The sequence below is a fragment of the Tinamus guttatus genome, unplaced genomic scaffold (assembly GCF_059628265.1).
Source record: "Tinamus guttatus ecotype Peru unplaced genomic scaffold, ASM5962826v1 Tinamus_guttatus_pri_ptg000472l, whole genome shotgun sequence".
NCBI lineage: Eukaryota > Metazoa > Chordata > Aves > Tinamiformes > Tinamidae > Tinamus > Tinamus guttatus.
The window spans coordinates 1,367,203-1,385,894 of NW_028289006.1; the positions used below are offsets into that span (position 1 = coordinate 1,367,203).

Genomic DNA, 18,692 nt, shown 5'->3' on the forward strand with positions numbered 1-18,692 from the left:
CACCTAAATTTTGGAGTAAGAACACCTTACTTCAAACTATCTTAATCGAGCGGTTTGTTTATGCGTGGAAGCTACTGGGCAGTACTGTAGGTGTGGGTTCATGGCACCATCACACTAGCTCTTTATGCGAATACTCAAGAGCCTGTTTTTGCCTTCAAAATGGAGAACAAGGACCTACCGTACAGAGGAACGGTTCTACTGGACCACTTACAGCAAAAATCTTCTCTCCGCAACCAACTCCTCCTCTGGATCACTTTGGAGGAAGGTGTTCATATTCCAGGACTGAGAACATCCACACAGGGAATTCGCCTGTAACAGCTGTGATGTTTCGGCTTCGCGCCACGCTGGCTCTCAAACAGCTTTGCGCTGCTGGCAAGCCGTGACAAGGTCTGTTGTAGGGACATCTATGGAGAGCCCTTTGAAGAAGAAAACCCTCTCTTTGCGGGATGATCCTACCGCTTATAGTCACGAAGAGTTTTTGATTTCAGCAAAAGCTTGTTTTTAGCTAAGACGTCTGCAATGCAACTGCTGAGCAGTGTCTGATTCTGAAAAAACACCCGGATGTTGGAGAGGTCTTCGCTTTTCTCCAGACAGCTTCCTCCTTTCACATTTCTTGTGAGCCAAACCCACTGTCCACATGAAGGCACATCACTGCAGCGCTGAGGGTGCCTGCTCATCCCGCGTGTTGGCTGTGGACCCTGGTTGGAGACGACTGTCTTGTGCCCATGCTGTTGTTCAGAGTACGCTGGGGAAGGCCTAAGAGAGGAGGAGAACTTGTAAATTGAGTGTAGACAAAATTACTGCCTCCACTTCGTTGTTTTATCACTCCAGGGTGCTTGTATGAGCGAGGTTTGCAACCAAGCAACCCTTGGCTTGCAGCATTTTTCCTGCTGCCTAGCCTAGGCCCTGTCCTCAGGAGGAAGAGGTCTCTGGCACAGGGGGGCAGAGCCCAGCTGTGGCCGCTGCATCCCCAGAGCCCAGAGGTGGCTCCAGTACCTTGCTGAGAGCCCTGACAGATGGAGAGAGGAGCAAGTGGCTTTGTGCAGCCCTGCAGGGCTGCGGCAGCAGCTGCGCTCCTCCAGGGAAGGTTTAGCTCAGATTAGCCAAAACGGGCTCCTCTCCCGAAGACATGCTGATGTGAGCTGCACGGGCCTGGTCTCAGCTGGAAATGGCTCCTTGCCGGTCTTAAGGCTGAGCAGCAAGGACAATCAAGAGCGGTAACAAGACACTTGGGGCCCGCCTGGTATTTCAGATCTGCAGGCACAGCTCAGGTAGCTGTGGCTCTGGGGGGCTGGGAAGTCACGACGATGCTCAGCAGCATTTCTCAGGCCTGAGCCACATCTCAAGGCAGCCGGGGGAGGGAGGGAAAAGCGGCAGGGGGTTGTACCCTCCTGCGGAAGAACTCTGCTGGACACCGAGGGCTCCCTAAACTCTTACAGCACACACTCCCCACAGCAGCACGTGGCTCTGCCATTTCCAGCACTGATGTATTTCTAGTGCTGCTTCTGTCAGTGATGTGTTTTAACTGTTATCAGCATTTATCTGCTTCAGGAATTCAGAGCGATAAGTGGATTAAGTGCAGTATGTTTGTAGGGCTGTTAGGTCAACATCCTCCTTCTGTCCTTTCCCTCCTCTTCCTATAAACAAACCCATCGCCACTCTAAATGCCAAGGCCTAGAAATACCACTGCCTGGAATTAAAAAAAAACATATAGATCTAGCATTTCAAAAGAGATCACACATAAGACTCAGCTGTGGGATTAGAAGCACACCAGGCCAGAAATACATTCTCTGCTGGAATTTGCTATGGTAGAGCCTGCTAAAAAGAAATGGCTTTGAAATGACTACCCAGCAGCTATTTAACTGCAAGACAGGCTGACATTCTGCTCCTCAGAGCCCAGAAAGCGCCTGAATCTTTTAATGTTAAATTCTAATTCAATTTGGTTTGGGAATTTTAGAGAGAGATTTAACCTTAAAGACATAAATGGGAGGAGGATGAGGAAAAAGAGTGGAGTGTGGTAACCAGCCTGTAGTGGGGCTGGACTGTCCCTCCCTGGAACTTTGGTGGAACTTAACTAGGGCGCACGTGCCAAAGGGTATAAATTACAAAGCTGATAAAGGAGAGGCTGTTTTATGACCTTCAGCCATACAGACAGGGTACGGTTCTGTGTGTGAGCAGGTCCCTGCAGCACAACGCAGAAGGAACGGCTTGCCCAGCTGTGCCTCAGGCACAGCACACACTGGCCAGGATCTGCACGGCTCGGTCTTTCCTCTGAAACAGCAAACGTTGAGCGCTTCCTGAGACTAAATATAGGACTGGGCCAGGTGCTAGCAACAGTTTCTGCCTGTAGCTGGAGGGCGTCCATTTATTTCACTCAAGCTCTATTAAAAGCCTGTGATAGTGGCCAGCATTCCCAACCGTGAGGAAAAGCACATGGTTTTGGCACTCAAGAACAACAAGTTTGTGCAAGTGCTGAACCTACCAGAATTGCCTGCTCACAGCTGTGTGCAATGCACACCCACAAGCAAATGCACACGCACGCACGTGCCCACACATGCCCGCACAGCCAACTGCGGGGAAAGTATTTATCCAAACAAAAAGAGCGCTGCTAGCCAAGGCAACAGCGATGCTGCAGAGGCCACAACAAAGCCTCTTCACTGCCAAAGCGTTTAACGCCACAACCATCCAAAAGAGAAACACTGCTTGGCGCAGAGAAGAGCTGCAGCAGCTCAACAAGCCTCACTGCAGAGCCTGCCTGCGAGCATTTCAGAGCGTTCCCCAGCACAGCAGCTCTGGATTTGCTGCCTTGTCAGAAGCAGGCTCAATCCTCCTCACTGGAAAACCAGCCAGCGGCAACACATGCACCTCTGAGGATTCACAATCTCTTTGACTCCTCTAACCCCAGCCTCTGTGGCTTACAATTTCCCTCTGGCTGGTGGTAAGAGCAATAGAAGAGCCAGTACAAGCAGAGCTGTACTTCTGCCAGCGTTTTTACCACCGTTCTGTGTCGAGTGGCTCTCAGCAGGGCTGGATGCTGCTGAGGTGAAAACTGCCAATGCCCTCTCTGCATTTCTACCAGTTGAGCTGCTCTAGGGAAGAAAACAATCAGCAACTAGAAGGGAAACCATGGGAAGAAAGGTGTTGACACTGCTGTAGGGAAGGGAGGAGGTACTTTTTAATTCCCTTTCACCAACAAAATAAGCCTGCCTCAGAAACCACCCTGCTTTTGCTCTTTTTCCGTTCATCTCCTGGGAGAAGTCTTGGGGATTAAATTATCATCACATGCCTGGTGCACTCTCAGGGGCTCACGCTCAGTGCCTGTGCTTCAGCCTCATGGCATTCCCCTCCAGCAACCCCTCACAGGCAGGCAGGGAGCTGGGTTCTGTCTCTGAGGACTTCCTTGACTCCTCAGGCTCACATCTTGCAGGAAAATTTCCACCTGGCTCACTCCCAGAGTCTGAAGGGTTGTGAGAAACATGGGGAGAAGGTGAGGGGAAAGGAAAAGGAAAATGCCTTCCTCTCATGCTGTAGCCTTCATCCTGAAAACACAGGAAGTCACTGTACAGAGCACCAGCACCTGGCTAGACACTGTCCATACGTTTATTGGTCTTACACAGATGCTCCTGTTGGCTTCCTCCAGTTGAGCACTCTTGACTGAAGCGGCGAAGTTGGGTATTGCCTTTTCCCTACCCAGCACACCATGAGAATCACAGAATCGTTAAGGTTGGAGGGAACCTCTAGAGATGATCTCGTCCAACTGGTGGAAGGTGAAGAGCTGCCCACGGGGAGGTCAGGCACCACACTCCCCCAGCACGTCCTGTGTCATGCAGAATGAATCTCCAGCTCCAGCAGGCTGCGCTGTTATTAGGCAGAGCAAAGGTTGGAGCCCGGGCTCCTGGTACACTGCGGAGAGGCATCTGGGCGGCAGCCTTACCTTGCTGACGGCACCGTAAAGCGGGCCATGCTCTATCTTGTTTTGCAAGCTAGTGTGGGAGAGTTTCCAAGAGGAAAGGATGTGCGGGACAGTTAAATGAAACCTGAGCAACGCCCTGCATCTGCTAGTGCTGTTCAGGCTGCACCAGTGCCACGGCAGCCCCTCACTGGTGTTCCCGAACCCGTGCCCACCAACAGCGGAGCTGGGTGGTGGAAGGAGCAGGAGGGACAGGGCAGCCGCCTCCAGCGAGGGCGGAGGGGCCACCCGAGGCGCCCAAGGGAGGCGCAGGGCAGGGGCGCCTGCGACGCCGGTCGCGGGGCCGTTACCCGCCTCCCGCCCGCTCGCGCCCTCACCCACAAGATGGCGCCGCAGCCCCGGCCGCGCGCGCGCCTTCTTCCCGCCGCAATCGCCCATCGGCGCCGGGGTCCCCCAGCCGGCCGAGGGGCGGTGGGAGGCAGCGCCGAGGCGGCCGCTCCGTCCCCGCGGGCGCACGCAGCGCCGGAGCTGAGGGGAAGGCTGCGATCATCCATCTGTCTCGCCCGTGTTCCCAGAAATCCCGAGGGAGTTGTTCTTGGGAAGAGCAATCTTGCCCCTGGCCTTGCCTCCCGCAAGCGCTTGGCAGGTGTTCGCTCATCCTCCCCAGAGCCGCCGGCACCTGGCTCCCGGCATCCCGCAGCACTGGCGAGTGGGTTTGAAGGGTCCTCCTAGGGACACGGCGGCACATGGAGATCTCGGCTTTCACTCAGCAGTTAAATAAATAAATAAATAAACAAGGGAATGAGAAGCGTACTCAAAGCTTTCATGATCACAGAGAACAGCCTGCATGTTTGTTCAGCGCAATGTAAACATGCAGCGGCCAGAAGAGAAATAACCTGATTTACTTATTTTTTTTCCTAATATGCAGATTGTAAGCTTGTCTCATGATCTTTGATCACTTGGGGCTGGGAATGCCACAGACAGTGAAAGAGAAGTGAAAAACAAGTGAAATACCCACAGAAACCAAGGAAACTCCACTGTGACTCCTCTCCCTTTCCTCATGCTCCATCACCACCCATCAGTGCTCTCTGACCCCTGTCGGTACCTCACATTGCTGGAGGAGGCCTCTGTATTTCACATTCAAAGCTCTTTTAGAACAGAACATCTCCTCTTAGCAGCACCAGAACTGTAACCCCAGAGAAAACGAGCACGACTAGAATCCATTTAAAACGAAATTAATGCTAATTAGCTGTAATCAACAACACGAAGAACAACATTTACTCAGCAAGCTGTAGATATTGCAGCAGTGGCTCGCGTGTTAGGTGAGAGTAGGCAGAAGATGGGATATGGGAGAGAAAAATAAACCTCGCTGCTGGCTCCGACAGACGCGCTCCAGCAAAGCGCACTGTGGTGGTTTGAAGGCATCGCCGCTCCTAGCTGCCTACCTGCCTTCTCACCCTCCCTCTGCTGCCAGAGGTGACTGGCCCTGCTGCATGAACCTGTAATCCCCCCACACACGTATAACCCATCTTGGCTGTGCTGTTCTCAGCAGCAGTTCAAAGCCACCCTGGGCAGCAGTGCAAGCTCAGAGCAGAGTGGGAGGTCAGGAGCTGAGTCACTTCAGCTGAGCCTCCGGGGGCAGCAACCTCCAGACGGGGGCAAAGCGTGGGGAGCGGGGGGCAGCGTTGCCCCTGAGCGCCCTGGCACGCTTTGCCAGGGCCTGCCTCTCGGAAGCGGCCCTCCCACGCTGAGGGCGCTCTGGAAACTCTTACCAGTGCTGGTAAGGAGCAAAGTTTTACTATGAATGGTATTTCTCAGCTTGCAGAGGCCTTCTAGCACAGAGTGTGGGCCCCTGGCCCTTCTCTAGGTGCAGAAGGCGAGAAAACAGAGATGATCTGTACACTGATTTTTCCTGGGAAAGCATTTTATGTACTTTCCACTACAAGTGAAGCCCAGGCACATATTGTGTAGAGTCCTGCTCAGAATTACCAGCATTAACCAGCAGCACTGTGCTTGCCTCCCTCAGCAGGCCGCAGCCCCCGTGGTTGCCCGTAGCCCAGCGCAGCGGCCGTGATGGAGGCAGGCTCAAAGCAGTGCGTGCCCAGTCCCACTGCGCTGTGGCACCCGGGGCCGTGGGGCCCGCTCGGCACGGCTGTGCTCGGCATCTCGCCAGTCCCCACGGCAGTACGACAGCACGAGCCATCCCCACAGCGCTGCCACGGCCATGGGGTGTGTCAGTGCGTGAGGTGCCTGGCTGGGCCCATGTGAGCTTTCCTGAAGCACTGGCAGAGAGGATGGCACCTCGATGCTGGGGTTGGAGAAGGACATGCTGCTGAGAGCCAACGGCATCGGTGTGTAAAACATGAACTCCTTTCCTCCCCGCAGCATCCCCACCTTATCTTCAGGGGTTTAAATGATTCCTTGGAAACCTGTCTCTGAGTGACTGGCTGAACAGCATTGCTGTGGAGAGAGAGGGGCTGCAGGGCAGGGAGGTTTGGCAGGGGGCTTCATCCCGCGCGGGGCAGACAGGGGGAGGATTATGTTGAACAAGATAACAGAGGTTGCGAGGGAGCCGCGCAGCCCGTTCCTGCCAACGACAGCCTCGCCAGATGGCCCTTCTGGCCTCGTCTACCCAGCAAAGCTGCCTTGGCCTCAGCAAGTCCCCTTTGAGCCAGGCGGCCGTGCCAGGCACTGCTCCCACACCAGCACCTCCCTGGCAAGGTGCAGCCTCTAATTGCCTGCAGGTACCCCACGGGGACAGGGCTCTTTCGCTCCCCTGCTTCTGCCACATGGGCCCCCCAGCTCCTCCCCTCACTTTTCTCTGTTTCTTTCTCTCAATATCTTCCCTACTGTTTTTTCTTTTGGCCTTATCTTTGGCCTTACAACCCATGGTAACTTTCCAGCTAAGGGTACAGGTTGGGCATGACCTGCAGCCCTGCAGTAGCAGCCTCTGGAACAGTGTGGACCCCACTGAAAGCATAAGCAGCCTTTCACACACTTCAGAGCATCACTGCTTTTCTCATGTATGCTGTGCCTCTGTTGGCCCCAGGGAGGAAGGCTGGAGGGATTAAGTAGCTAAGTATCTCACTGGCAACTGAATATGGCTTTTTTTTTTCCTTTTTTTTTTTCTATTAATTCCCCAACTTTGCTTTCACTGCAAACTGTGGAGAATATCCAGGCTGATACAGCTGTTCTAGCAAACGCTCCTAGGGTGGAAAAACTGTGTTTAGCCACCAGACCCTATTCTGGCTGACAAAAACTAAATAAACCATCCTGGCTAAAGCACTTTGTTGGAAGAATTGTCTCTTTGCTAGGATTTTTGCCAGTGTAGAAATGTGTTTCATTCTCTCTTCCCCGCGCTCCAGTTTCCCACCCCTCATCTATATTCCTTGTTGACAGGCCTATAGGACAAAGATGTGTAGTTCTGGCCTGATGCAAAAGGATCATCACCAAGTTGTGATTTTTTTTTGTCAAGATTCCTGCCTGCAATTAGAGAAGAACAACGAGAATACAGCTTGAAAACATAAAAGCGGCACCACTGACAAAGCCCTTTCCTAGCTGGCAGTGCGGGTGCGCGCGGGAGGATGCGCGCGTCCTGTGCACACAGTCTAGCGGAGGAGGAAAAGGGCAGAGCGCTGGCGGGAACAGCCGATGTGGGCAGGACCACAAGCACCTGAAGCTGCTCAGGGGCAGAGGGGAGGCCTGGGAGGGACTTGCTGAACCCCTCGGTGGGCCTGGGGGTTGAGGTCGGGGCCAGAGTGTGCTCAAACCCTTCCAGCGAAATAGGTGTCTCCAGCTTTATGAACTGTGCCGTGTTAGATGTGGATCCACGTTAGATATAGAAATAGGAAATGCGAAAAGCCCTAGAGTGCGAGAGGAAGCGTCCTGCCCGCACAGAGAAATAATGCAGTGAGAACAAGTGCATGGAGATGGGCCCATGCAAATACCCAGGTGGGGTCAAACCCCTTCTTCCCGGCCTGTAGCTCCATAGAGCACTCACATTTGCTCTTTATGTATATATATATACACACACATATATGTATGTAATATCTATGTATGTGTATGCGCACACACACATTTTGTACACAACATAGCTACTAGTATTTTGTGTGGCTTTGGTTCATTAAGGCAGCCCCTGCCCTGGCAGGTGCCCCCTAGCCCTGGCAGCCATACAGAGACCCCTGTGCTGCAGCTGGACCTCCAGCTTCTGCCCCATACTGTTCTTCACGCGCTGGGGAGATCCTTCTCCACCCCACTACAGTTGTCTTTATTATCTGTGGTTTATAAGCTGTTCAAATCTTTTCTAGGAACAGATAGAGATCACAATTACCCAGAATCCAAAAACGCAGACAGCTTGAAATGTGGTTAGACTCTGCCCTACTTTCATTGAGTTAAGAGGAAGGCTCTCTATTGAGGTGTGCAGGGAGGAGGGGAGAGGGGCAGTGGAGAGAAGGAGAAAAGAGAAAGACCCATCTGAGCAAACCACCCGCCCCCCTTCCCTCCCTCCTACCCTGAGGAGCAAATCTGACCCCTGAAAGCCTGCGGCATCTGCACAAGCCACATGGCTCATGCCGTCTGGTTGGCCTGGGAGCTCCTGGGGAACAGAACGCAGCTTTATGAGGCTGTGGAGCCTGCGAAAGAGGCTCTGGTGCATCATAACCCCTCACACAGCCTTGTACGCTGCTCCAAACAGAGCTAGGCACAGTGCTTTGCTGAACTGGGGCAGGTTGGTGATGGAAATGCAGGGAGTGCTGCAGATAAAGAAGGAAAAAAGCACTAGCAGTGTTTTTATCATCCCCACACTCACTGGTAGCTTCCCTCATGCAGAGTTGCTCAGAAGCCTGGGCTGGGGAGCCACAGAGTGGAAGAGCGGTCTGGGACTTCCCTCCCATGAGAAATTCCCTCCCGGGAAGTCCGCACTCTTACACAGCGACCGCTGGGCTGCACTGAGCCTCCACGGTGAGCACTGCTCCACCACACTCAGCGTCCAAGGTGAGCACTGCCCCACCACACTCAGCCCCCTCCAAAGCCAATACTCTCACGGATCTGCAATGACCCAGGAGTGGATACAGCTGATATAACTTGGAAGACCTTTTTTCCTTTGCTTTGTGGTCCCCTCCCACAAGAACAAACTGCAAAGCTTTGGGAACAAGGATGTGTTGTTTCCAAACACATTCTGCCCAAGGTATGATTTTGATAATCTTGTGCTTTTTTTACAAACTTCCATGGTGTCCAGAGGAGGTGGAGAGCACCCTCTGACATGAGAATTTACATACCTCCATCTCTGCGACACTTTCTAAACTAGAGAATATTTGCTGATTCCACCTTTATTACTCCAGTTATAGAACAGTACATGGACAGGCAAGCCACTAGCAACCACTAATATTTTAAGGGTGTTGCTTAATCGTGCTTGGAAGCTGAAGTTTCAAAGTAAAGATCAGAGCAGCAGCGATGCATTTTTGCTGGTGTCCTCGCTAGTGGTAGCAACCGTGAGAAATTTCAGGAGAAGATTTTGCTGTAGTCAAGGCCCATGAAAGATGCTAAAGATGATATAGTCCAATATCATTACAGTATTTGCTAACACCATGTGCACAGATTGACATGAACACTCTTGAAAAGAGGAGAGAACACCACTAAACACACTATGTTGTCCAGCAAGAAGTTTTTCATCCTATTGAAAAGCTTTGTTAGAAAGAATGATGAGAATGATAATAACAAGGCACTATAATTATACCTGATCCCTCTATAATCTCTCTCTCTCCACGGAGTTCAGGAGCGCTTTGCTGCTATTACTGGATTTGAACAGCTCCATCTGGATAACATATGACTGATTTGTTTGCATGGCTTATTTGTGGCATTTCAGCACGTACGTGAGAGCTGCCGTCCTATCTGGCCTATTCCCTGCAGCCTGTGAGAGCAGGATCCAGTTCTCTACCTCCCCTTTCCCAGAGCCCCCATCCATGGAGAGCTCGTCACAGAAGCCCCAGGGAAAAAGGAGTTATTTGCAGTACAGCTCAGGTGCAGTATCACAGGCAAGCTCCAAGCACAGCTCCTTTCCATCATGGCATTTAAATGGGTAAGAAGCTTCCTCAAAGTCAGAGAAACTCCTGGGTGTAAACCTGAGCACTTGCTACCTCACTGTGCCAGGGCCAGGAGAAAACAGATACAACTCTATTTCACTCTATGTTTAAAAACGATATTATACAAATGGGATTTTTTAAATTAATAAAAGCATGATATATTTTAAAAAAATCCTATTTTCAGTCTGAAATGTACAGCAAGCTGTCACTAAGTTACAGCTCAGAGAAGAGTCCTTTCAGATTGAATCCCCATAAAACTTAACACACGAATTGCTGAATTCTCTGTGGCTGTGGCTATTACTGCTCATAAAGGAAAAAAAAAAAAAAAAAAGTGTTTTTTTCCTCCTGTGAACTGGATCAAGGACTTGATGACCTGAAGGCCAGCCAGGGTGCAGCCACCCGCTCCCCTTCCTGCTGCCACCCGCCTCCGGCATGGACAGGTGGGATTTCTAGAGCCTGCCCAAGGCTGTGGGTGCATTTTCCTGAATGAGCTAAAAGGCGAATGTTAGCTTTGCCTTAAGTTTTTCCCCAAACTCCTTTTTCCTTTTAGAAATACTATACCCAATTTCCGTGCTTTCATTCACTTAGAGCCTTCAGAGCCATCTTTGTTTACTTCTGTTTCATTTCTGAAAGTCAAACCCCCAATGGACATGAGCTCTCAAGTCACTTTTGGAAACTGCTGTCTTGTCTGTTAAGTGCTTTGTTTGTGATCCTCTCCAGTCCTTCGGGCTATTGTTTATGAGCTCAAAGGCATCTCTGCTCGGGCTAATCATGCTGAACGCCAGCAGTTCCCCCAGCATGATTTGTTGCTCACACTAGTGGGAGCGTGGTTTGTTTTGATTAGGTTTATTGTGGAAAACCCACATTTGCTCACATCAGCCTAACAAAAGGGTGGGCCTATTTCCACCAACTGTTATTTCAACAAGAATAACAGTCTGGTCACTGATTTCAAGGGCATCAGGGACCAGCTCAAAGATCTAGAGACCTAAATTGGTATCTTGGAAAGCCAGGTAGTGCAGGAGCCCCACAAATCCTCCTTTAAAAGAGCACACATGAAGTCATTTGCTCTGGGTTGGATGAAAGAAATGCAGACCTAGGAGGGTGCCTCTGATGTGTGGTATTTCCCTTTTCCTCTTGCTCAGCTTTTTGAAACTGTGCAGGTCCCTTCCGAGGTGAAGGGGGACTCGGCCCTGTACCCCTATGACCGACACAAGTGAGCAGTACCATTTCAGCAGTACCATTTCAGCTGTCCCCTCGCGCTCTTTCTGACCTCAGCGCATGGCCTCAGCTGAGAAGTCAGACTCCTTCACTCCTTCTGGATGATGATGTGTTCCTCATCAGCCTGTGCTGGTGCTCGCCTCCAGGAATCAGACTGATCTCCTTGTTTTTGTGCTCACCCAGCATGGACACTGTCAGCTAGAGGCACAAGTGCAGTTCAGCACAAGCAACCTCTGCTGAAAAGCTGAATAAATTTACCTGTTCTACCCTTCATGGCATTCAGGCATGCAAATAGGTTAGCTATACATTACATGAAGAAATATCTCCTTTTGTTTGTATTGGGTCTGGCACTCATAGAATCATGGCTGGAAAAGACCTTCAAGATCATCGAATCCTACCGTAAGCCCTTAACACCATGCCTTCTTCACTTCTTGAACACTGCCTGTTCACTTCTTGAACGCCGCCATGGACGAGGACTCCACCACCTCCCTGGGCAGTCTGTCCCAATGCTTCACCACTGTCCATGTAGAAATTTTTCCTCATATCTGACCTGAACCTCCCTGGCACAACTTGCAGCCATTTCCTCTTGTCTTGTTGGTAGTTATCCTGGGGAAGAGATCGACCGCTGCCTCACTACAACCTCCTTTCAGGTAGCTGTAGAGAGCAATAAGGTCTCCCTTGAGCCTCCTCATCCTCAGACTAAATAAGTGCAGCTCCCTCAGCTGCTGCTTGTAAGGTCTGTGCTCCAGCCCCTTCACCAGCTTTGTTGCCCTTCTTTAGACGTGCTCCAGCACCTCCATGTCTTTCTCATAGTGAGGGGCCCAAAACTGAACCCAGTATCAAGGTGCAGCCTCACCAGCACCGAGTACAGGGGGATGATCACTTCCCTGGTCTTGCTGGCTGCACTGTTCCTGATACCAACCAGGAGGCCGTTGGCCTTCTTGGCCACCTGGGCACACTGCTGGCTCATGTTCAGCCAGCATTTTCATCCTCGAGTATTTCATCCTTGTTCTTGTGTAAAAACAGACTCAGTCAGTCAGTCACCTACTCCGTGCCACTTAGGCTTTGTAGACCTCTGTCAGAGAGATCTTAGTCGTTTCTTTTCCCAGCTGGAGAGTCCTAGTCTATTGAGTCAGCCTTTACATGGGAACCGTTTGGAAGTCTTCCGCTTTGCCTGAATCAAAACCTGCAGCTTTGTCAACCCCAGCTGAGATCACAGGGCAGCGGGGAGCGCGCCAAGACCCAGACAGCTCTGCGGGGAGGAAGCACGAGTCACAGAGCGGCTCCGCCGTGTCCCCCTTTCCTGGTGACACCTGCTTTCCCTTTGACTGCTGTCCTGAACAGCCCTGCCCTGCTTTTGCAGCAGGCAAAGGCGGAGCCTTGCACGCAATTATAACAATTCTAATAAGGCCGAACATCTCAGAAACTGGTGCAAGGGGAACTCTGTTAGAGTTCCACTCGCCGGTGTATCTTCGTAAATTAAGATTTTTAGGACATTAAAAGGATAATGATGCAAATAGTTATTTTGGAAGGGACATCAGGGTAAGAATCCAAAGCTGGGCCGCCACCATGTGTACACGGGTTTTGCTGTGGGGCTTGCCTGCACAGGAGGAGCTCAGCACCAAATGGTGAGCATGCCTTAATATTAACAAAATTTTTGAAACGCGTTTCCACACACGTGTGTTTTTCAGGGAATTTTGGCCCACTGAGGCAGCTCCATAATGGAATACAGGCCCTTATGTCAGAGGTAATCATGTATTATTACAAGAGCTGCTGGCTATGGGGCCCCTCCTGTGTGCACACATGGGTGCATATGGAAGTCATTAACTTATTAAGCTCCAGCAGAGGATTTTGGGAAGTTAACCAGTGAGTCTCCAGAGCACAGCTAAAGGACAGCTTTTGGGGGAGCGGATTAAGAGCAGTTTCCTGCTGGATGCCTATGCCGTGTTGGCGCTGAAATACAAGCTCTTTGCAACCTGGTAGAGGAAACCTCTCTCACACGGACTAAACTTTTCAACTCTGGCTGTTAGGCAGAACAGTTGAAAAAAACCATCTGCAAGCCTGTATAAGTTTCCTTGACATACTGAAATGAGTCAGCTGGAGAAATGTATAACATAACATATAAAAATGCAAACAATTTTCTCCTGTTCCCTGAATGGTGCTAAAGAGGTTCTCAGGAAGTTTGTAATTACTTTATAAGCCTCTTTAGGAGCCACCAAAAGAAATGCTTGGATGCAGGCCACTAGGACCTGCTCCTACATGGAACAGGGCCTAAATTAGAGTCAGGGTGTATGAAATGAGGGCCTTACACTCACCAATAGCAGCAATAGACCTTAGTTTGAAGTCACGCCCCAGAAGTAAACTCTTACATTTTAATTTAGTACATTTAAAAAGTTTTTTTTTAATTTATTTTCCAAAATCCAACCAGAAACCAGCACCATTCTCTGTAAAACCTGCCACATCCAAATCATCAAAAACATTATTTTCCTCCTCAAATGGGGTTCTTTGCTTGCACCAGTCCTGATCTGAAAAGTGACCTCTGCTCTGGAGCAATGCAGAGAGTCACCCATAATGTGCTTTAAACCTTCCTAATATAACAATTCTTGGCAGCGACTCACTGCATTTCATCCACAGATCTCAAATCGATTCGCTACAGCCCTGCATGGAATTGACTTACTCATACGACAGAGACAAGCACTTGCTGCGCAATTAAAAAGGAAGGAACAAAACCAAGCAGATTTTATTTAAATCCAAACAGTTCCCCCTCCCGATGCCCCCCTTTTTATCCTTATGCACAATCCTGCCCACAAACGTTGCAGTCTTGCAGCCCTCAGCCTGCAGCCCCGGTGCGTGTGCCCAGCCAAACAAGAGTAGTTCACAGCCAGGTCAGAGCAATCCAGTTCAAAGGCTCTTCCCTCAGCGAGTTATAACCGCTGCCATAAAACAGAAGCATTCCTGCACTCAGTGATAAATGTAGAAGAAATTAGCCCATTCCCTCTTGCCCCCGCCAGCCCTCCCTGTTCCCGTTCTGAAGGGAACGTGGGAAGGCAGCCAACATACCTCCAATATGGCATCCTCAGCGGAGAAGAGGAGCAAGACGACGGCGCAGTGCCTGGGCAGGGAAGATTGGGTCCCAGTGCTCTCCTGGAGCAGGATAAGATGCCTCCTCTAGCCAAGGAAGGGGTTGAGAGCCTGGGCGCGCACCCCGGCGTGCAGGAAGGGAGCTCAGTTCGGAAAGGAGGCAAGAAGAGCGTTTTTTTTTCCCTTTCCCGGGACACCACACCACCTGCCAGGCCTGCTGCAATCCCGGGAACACGTGTGGGTCTGGCACCCTGCTCCTGGCACACAGCCTACCCTTCCCGCTGGGGGTGGCTTTCCAGCCACAGGCTCCGCAGCACACACAACCCCTCCACCCTGCCACCCTTCCGCAGCGCGTCACACCGCCTGCTCTAAGCAAACACAGGCTCACAGAGGTCTTCAGGCGCGGAGGGACCCCGGCAGACCCCCAGCCCAACCTCCTGCTCAAAGCAGGGCCAGCTACAAGGCCTGGCCAAGTTGCTCAGAGTTTTTCCCATTCTGCTCTCGAAAATGTGCGAGCAGGGAGACTGCATGACCTCTCTGACAGCCTGCCCCACTGCTGAATTGTCCTCCTGAGGAAAAAAGTGTCTCCTTATACCCATCTAACCTTCTTCCATCCTACGCTGTTGTGCCTTGTTCTCCCACTGAGCGCTACTGCAAAGAGCCTGGCTCCCTGCTGGCCTCTGGGGGCAGTGGGACTGGTGCTGCCTGCCCTGAGGCCTCCTCCTCTCCAGGCCGAGGGAGCTCTGCTCCCCCGGCCTCTCCTCGCAGGGCAGGCGCTCTGCCCTTCAGCGTCGTGGAGGCCCTCTGCCGACCTCGCTCCAGTTGTTTGCAGGATCATGGCTGCCTGGTGCCTGCCAGGCCTGCAAGGCCCCAACGCCTCGGGTTATAGAGTTTGAAGAAGGCTGCTTCAGGAGCTGGAAATACTCATAACCCTGAGGAAGGGGGCGGGGGGGTGGTTCCTGAGCAGGGGATGCACATGGCTCTTCTGGGGTGGGTCGATCCTGAGACACTCCATGCTGCATTGCTCAGGGGCTAACACAGGGCATCCCTCGGTTCAGCAGCGGGTGCCCTGAGGCACGAAGCCGGGCCTCTTCCCGTGGGCAGCGTGACAGAGGCCCCGAGAGAATAACTCCGAGTGTCTAGGCCTGGCTCCTGCCCTGAACCACATACAGTCTGCATCTCTCCCTCCTCTAACTACACACTTCGGCTCCTCAGGTAAGAATATCTGAAGCCGAGAGAGCGAATACCACCAAACTGAGCAGGAACAGCTGCTTGCACCCATCTTTGCATGCCCCTTGTAGCCTTGAAGGGCTGGCTGCTTTGGGTGGGTGATGGAAGCAGGCATCTCCCTTCTCCAGGAAGCGGGTTGGATCTGACTCACGCATCGCATTCTCCAGCAGCAGAACACGCTGAATGTTTTTCACCGGAGCTGTTCTCAGTCCCAAAGACATCATACCTGCTTGCACCACTGAAGCGACCCATTTTGCTAAGGTTTTTCTCAGCCCTGCTGAAGTCCATTTGTCTCACCCGTTCTCAGCCTCATTGGCTGTGGTTCGTCAGGGTCCTACTCTGTGCTGTAGGATTGTGAATTACAAGAGTTTCTCTCAAACTGCCAGTGCAATTTTTTAAGATATTAAAAATACTTCTGAAAAGTCTCATCCCTAAATGTTTAAGAAATGTCTTATGCTTATAAAACTCATTAGCTTATTACACGATACATGATGAATTAAGCTTATTGTTCCTAGCTCAGCCCATTGCTTTATGCACTGATTTTGGTCCTTACAAGAAATTCAGTTGTTCAGTTGCAGTCCAATAACCGTATCTCTGCACTAAACTAAGTGCACTAAGTGTTTCCAGGACATCAAGGGAATTAAACCAATTTCTTGTGTATTCAATCACCTTTAAAAATAAGTATTAAAAAAAAAGAATTATTTTTATTAAAATTTAAAAAGTTTATACAAAACGCCTTGCCTTTTTGGGGGCAAAACCCAGACCCCCAAATGTCCCTTTGCCGTCTGTAGGGGGCAGCAGCATACTACCAGATGAGCGTAAGAAAGGGCGCTGTGCTCCCGTCCATGCACACCCACCTGGCGCAGACCTGGCTCTCCAAACCAGGATTCCCCAGGGCAGGAATACAATGCCCTTAGTATAAGGTAACTCATCTGCACTCTCAAAAGCCTGCTCCAATAAGGCATGCAGAAGCCCATGAAACTGCACGTGCTGTTCATGGCTGCAGCATGACAGGAACTGCATTGTCGCTGCAAGGAGAGGAGCACGTTCTTGCTCGGACACGGCTCTCTGGGTATGCGGTCAGCACGGGGGCTGTGTCCATCAGCACCCACGCAGCACTGCTCACAGACTGAACTTGGCCAGGCTGCTTCAGAAGTGCAGACTTCTAGCAGAAACTAGCTCAGGCACTTTCGGTCAGAGGAGGAGCCAGGGCTGACCTGGGGAGACAGGCAGCTTGCCCTACGCTCAAGCTTATGAGTCACAACTGAAGAGTAGGACTGGTCTCTGCTCTTGGCTTTGGCTTTACTCTTGGCATCTTGGAGAGGCCTCACACACTGCGCACATACGAGGAGGCAGTTCTCACAGTCAGTGGGTTCAAGCCCCGCTCCCACTGCCCTCCCCTTCCTCTCCAAGAGAGCAGTCCAATCCCACCACAGTGGTGTGCACCCCACCAGCACGCCCATGAAACAGGCACTTCATTTCACCTTCCACACGTGCTGTGTCATCTCCCAGCCCGTGCTGGAGAGGGGCAAGGGACGGGACTCCGCTCCGAGTCTCTCCTCCCACTGAGGGGAGAAGTCGCCCGCTGCCTCGAGTGCACCCTGGAGGGGCCCGCTCCTTGCCCCAGCGCGGCAGGCAGGCTCCCACAGCCCTCGGGCAGGCGCTGGCGGCACAGTTCCTGCAGCGTGGGCACTGTCCGGCGGCTCCGGCACAGCGGCTCCGAGAACACCAGTGGCGTCCCCCCCATCTCAAAATGCAAGGGGTTGTTCCGGGTCCCTGCCACCACCAGCTCCAGGAGCCGGACCACGCAGTCTGAAAACCAGTTCTTCAGGCGGAAATAACCTTCCTGGAAAGAGATCCGAAGGCTGACAGGCCCCGTCGGCATCCGCACGCTCAGGCTGAACAGGTAGTTCCCCTGAGAGCTGTCCCGTACCAGGTAGGTGCCGACTGGCTCCTGCTGGAGCTTGGCGTGAGCCTCCCCCACCGACAAGGGACCCCAGTAGAAGTCGCTGGCCTGAAGGATATTGAGGGATCGCTCCAGGACCTCCCACTCGCAGCTGCGGAACATACGGAAGCGAGCGGGCAAGCTGGATGGTGCGGGGCTGGGGAGGACACTCCGATGCTGCCGTTGCGGACGAGGAACAGTGGCGTGCGTGTTCTGCAGGTCATCTGGCCTCCCTCTGATCATCTCTCAAAGAGCCCATGGATCCTGGAAAGATGCTGTCTTTACCATGCTCCCCCCTTGGCATCCAGCCTGTGGGATAAAAGGAAAGTGAGGTAAAGCCTTTCGTCCAACTGGGCAAGAGAAGACTCTTCATAGGGAGGAAGAACAGCAGCAATACCATGCGAGAGGGCACAGGGGGATTACTGAAGGTCACAAACCTACAGCTGTAGGGTGACAGGGGAAGGGTGTGCAGGAATGGCTCCGGATGGCTGTCCCTGCAGCACAATGTTACAGAGCTTTGCATCCATGGGATGTAGACGATTACCAGCCAGGGGCTCTCCGCACAGCCTTCTGCACACTGCTTTGAATCTCAGTATTTGTGATTTCCCTCTTTTGGATGTTTGGGGAGGCTTCGGAGTGGTCTTGAAACTGGTGAGGGGAAATGAAACCCAAAATTAGGAGGAGAAAACCTTCCAAGGCAGGAGAGTATCTTTATCGTTCAGTGAAAGGTACAAAGGACTCCTCAAGCCTCTCCAACTTACTTTCTCTCTAAAGGCCAACATGACTTAGAAGCAGCAGCAGGTGGGAGTGAATCTTGCTCACCAGCCCCCAGGAATCATGGCCTCTTCCCGGGACACTCCTGTGTCCGGAGACCTCAGACAGGGCTCCCTACAAGAAGTGTTTCTCCATCAGCAGCACTAGGACTGCCGCAGATTAGGCTGCTTACACTGACACCAGACGTGCGGCCGTGTGAGGACTGACTCTGCTCAGCCCCTTGCAGCTCTAACTCCTCTTCCTGCCCTGGGCTCTCAGGGACAGCTCTGGAGCACAGGCTCCTCTCTGCCGGAGGGCGATTCTGCCTTCCCCCAGCAGCGCTAGCGTGCTGGCTCCCCAGCACCCTGCTCTTACCCTGCTTGTTCGGCACCGGGGGCTGCTACCAGGCTCCGTGCATTTAGTAGTGCAGACTCCTGCACCCAGCCTTACCGGTCATCTGTCCAAGTCATTTCAA

The 18,692-nt window shown here is 52.0% G+C and overlaps 1 protein-coding gene across 1 annotated transcript; it reads right to left on the minus strand.

Annotated features, from left to right (window-relative positions):
- Nucleotides 1-17,020: 17,020 nt before the first annotated feature.
- On the minus strand, nt 17,021-17,875 carry LOC104566639 (suppressor of cytokine signaling 1). Its single transcript, XM_010213451.2, has one exon. The coding sequence runs from the start codon at nt 17,705-17,707 to the stop codon at nt 17,021-17,023; it is 687 nt and encodes a 228-aa protein (XP_010211753.2). The 5' UTR covers nt 17,708-17,875.
- Nucleotides 17,876-18,692: the final 817 nt, after the last annotated feature.

Bases quoted from the DNA above. Each gene is read 5' to 3' on its own strand.
- LOC104566639 (XM_010213451.2), bottom strand. From the start codon at position 17,707: ATGATCAGAGGGAGGCCAGATGACCTGCAGAACACGCACGCCACTGTT.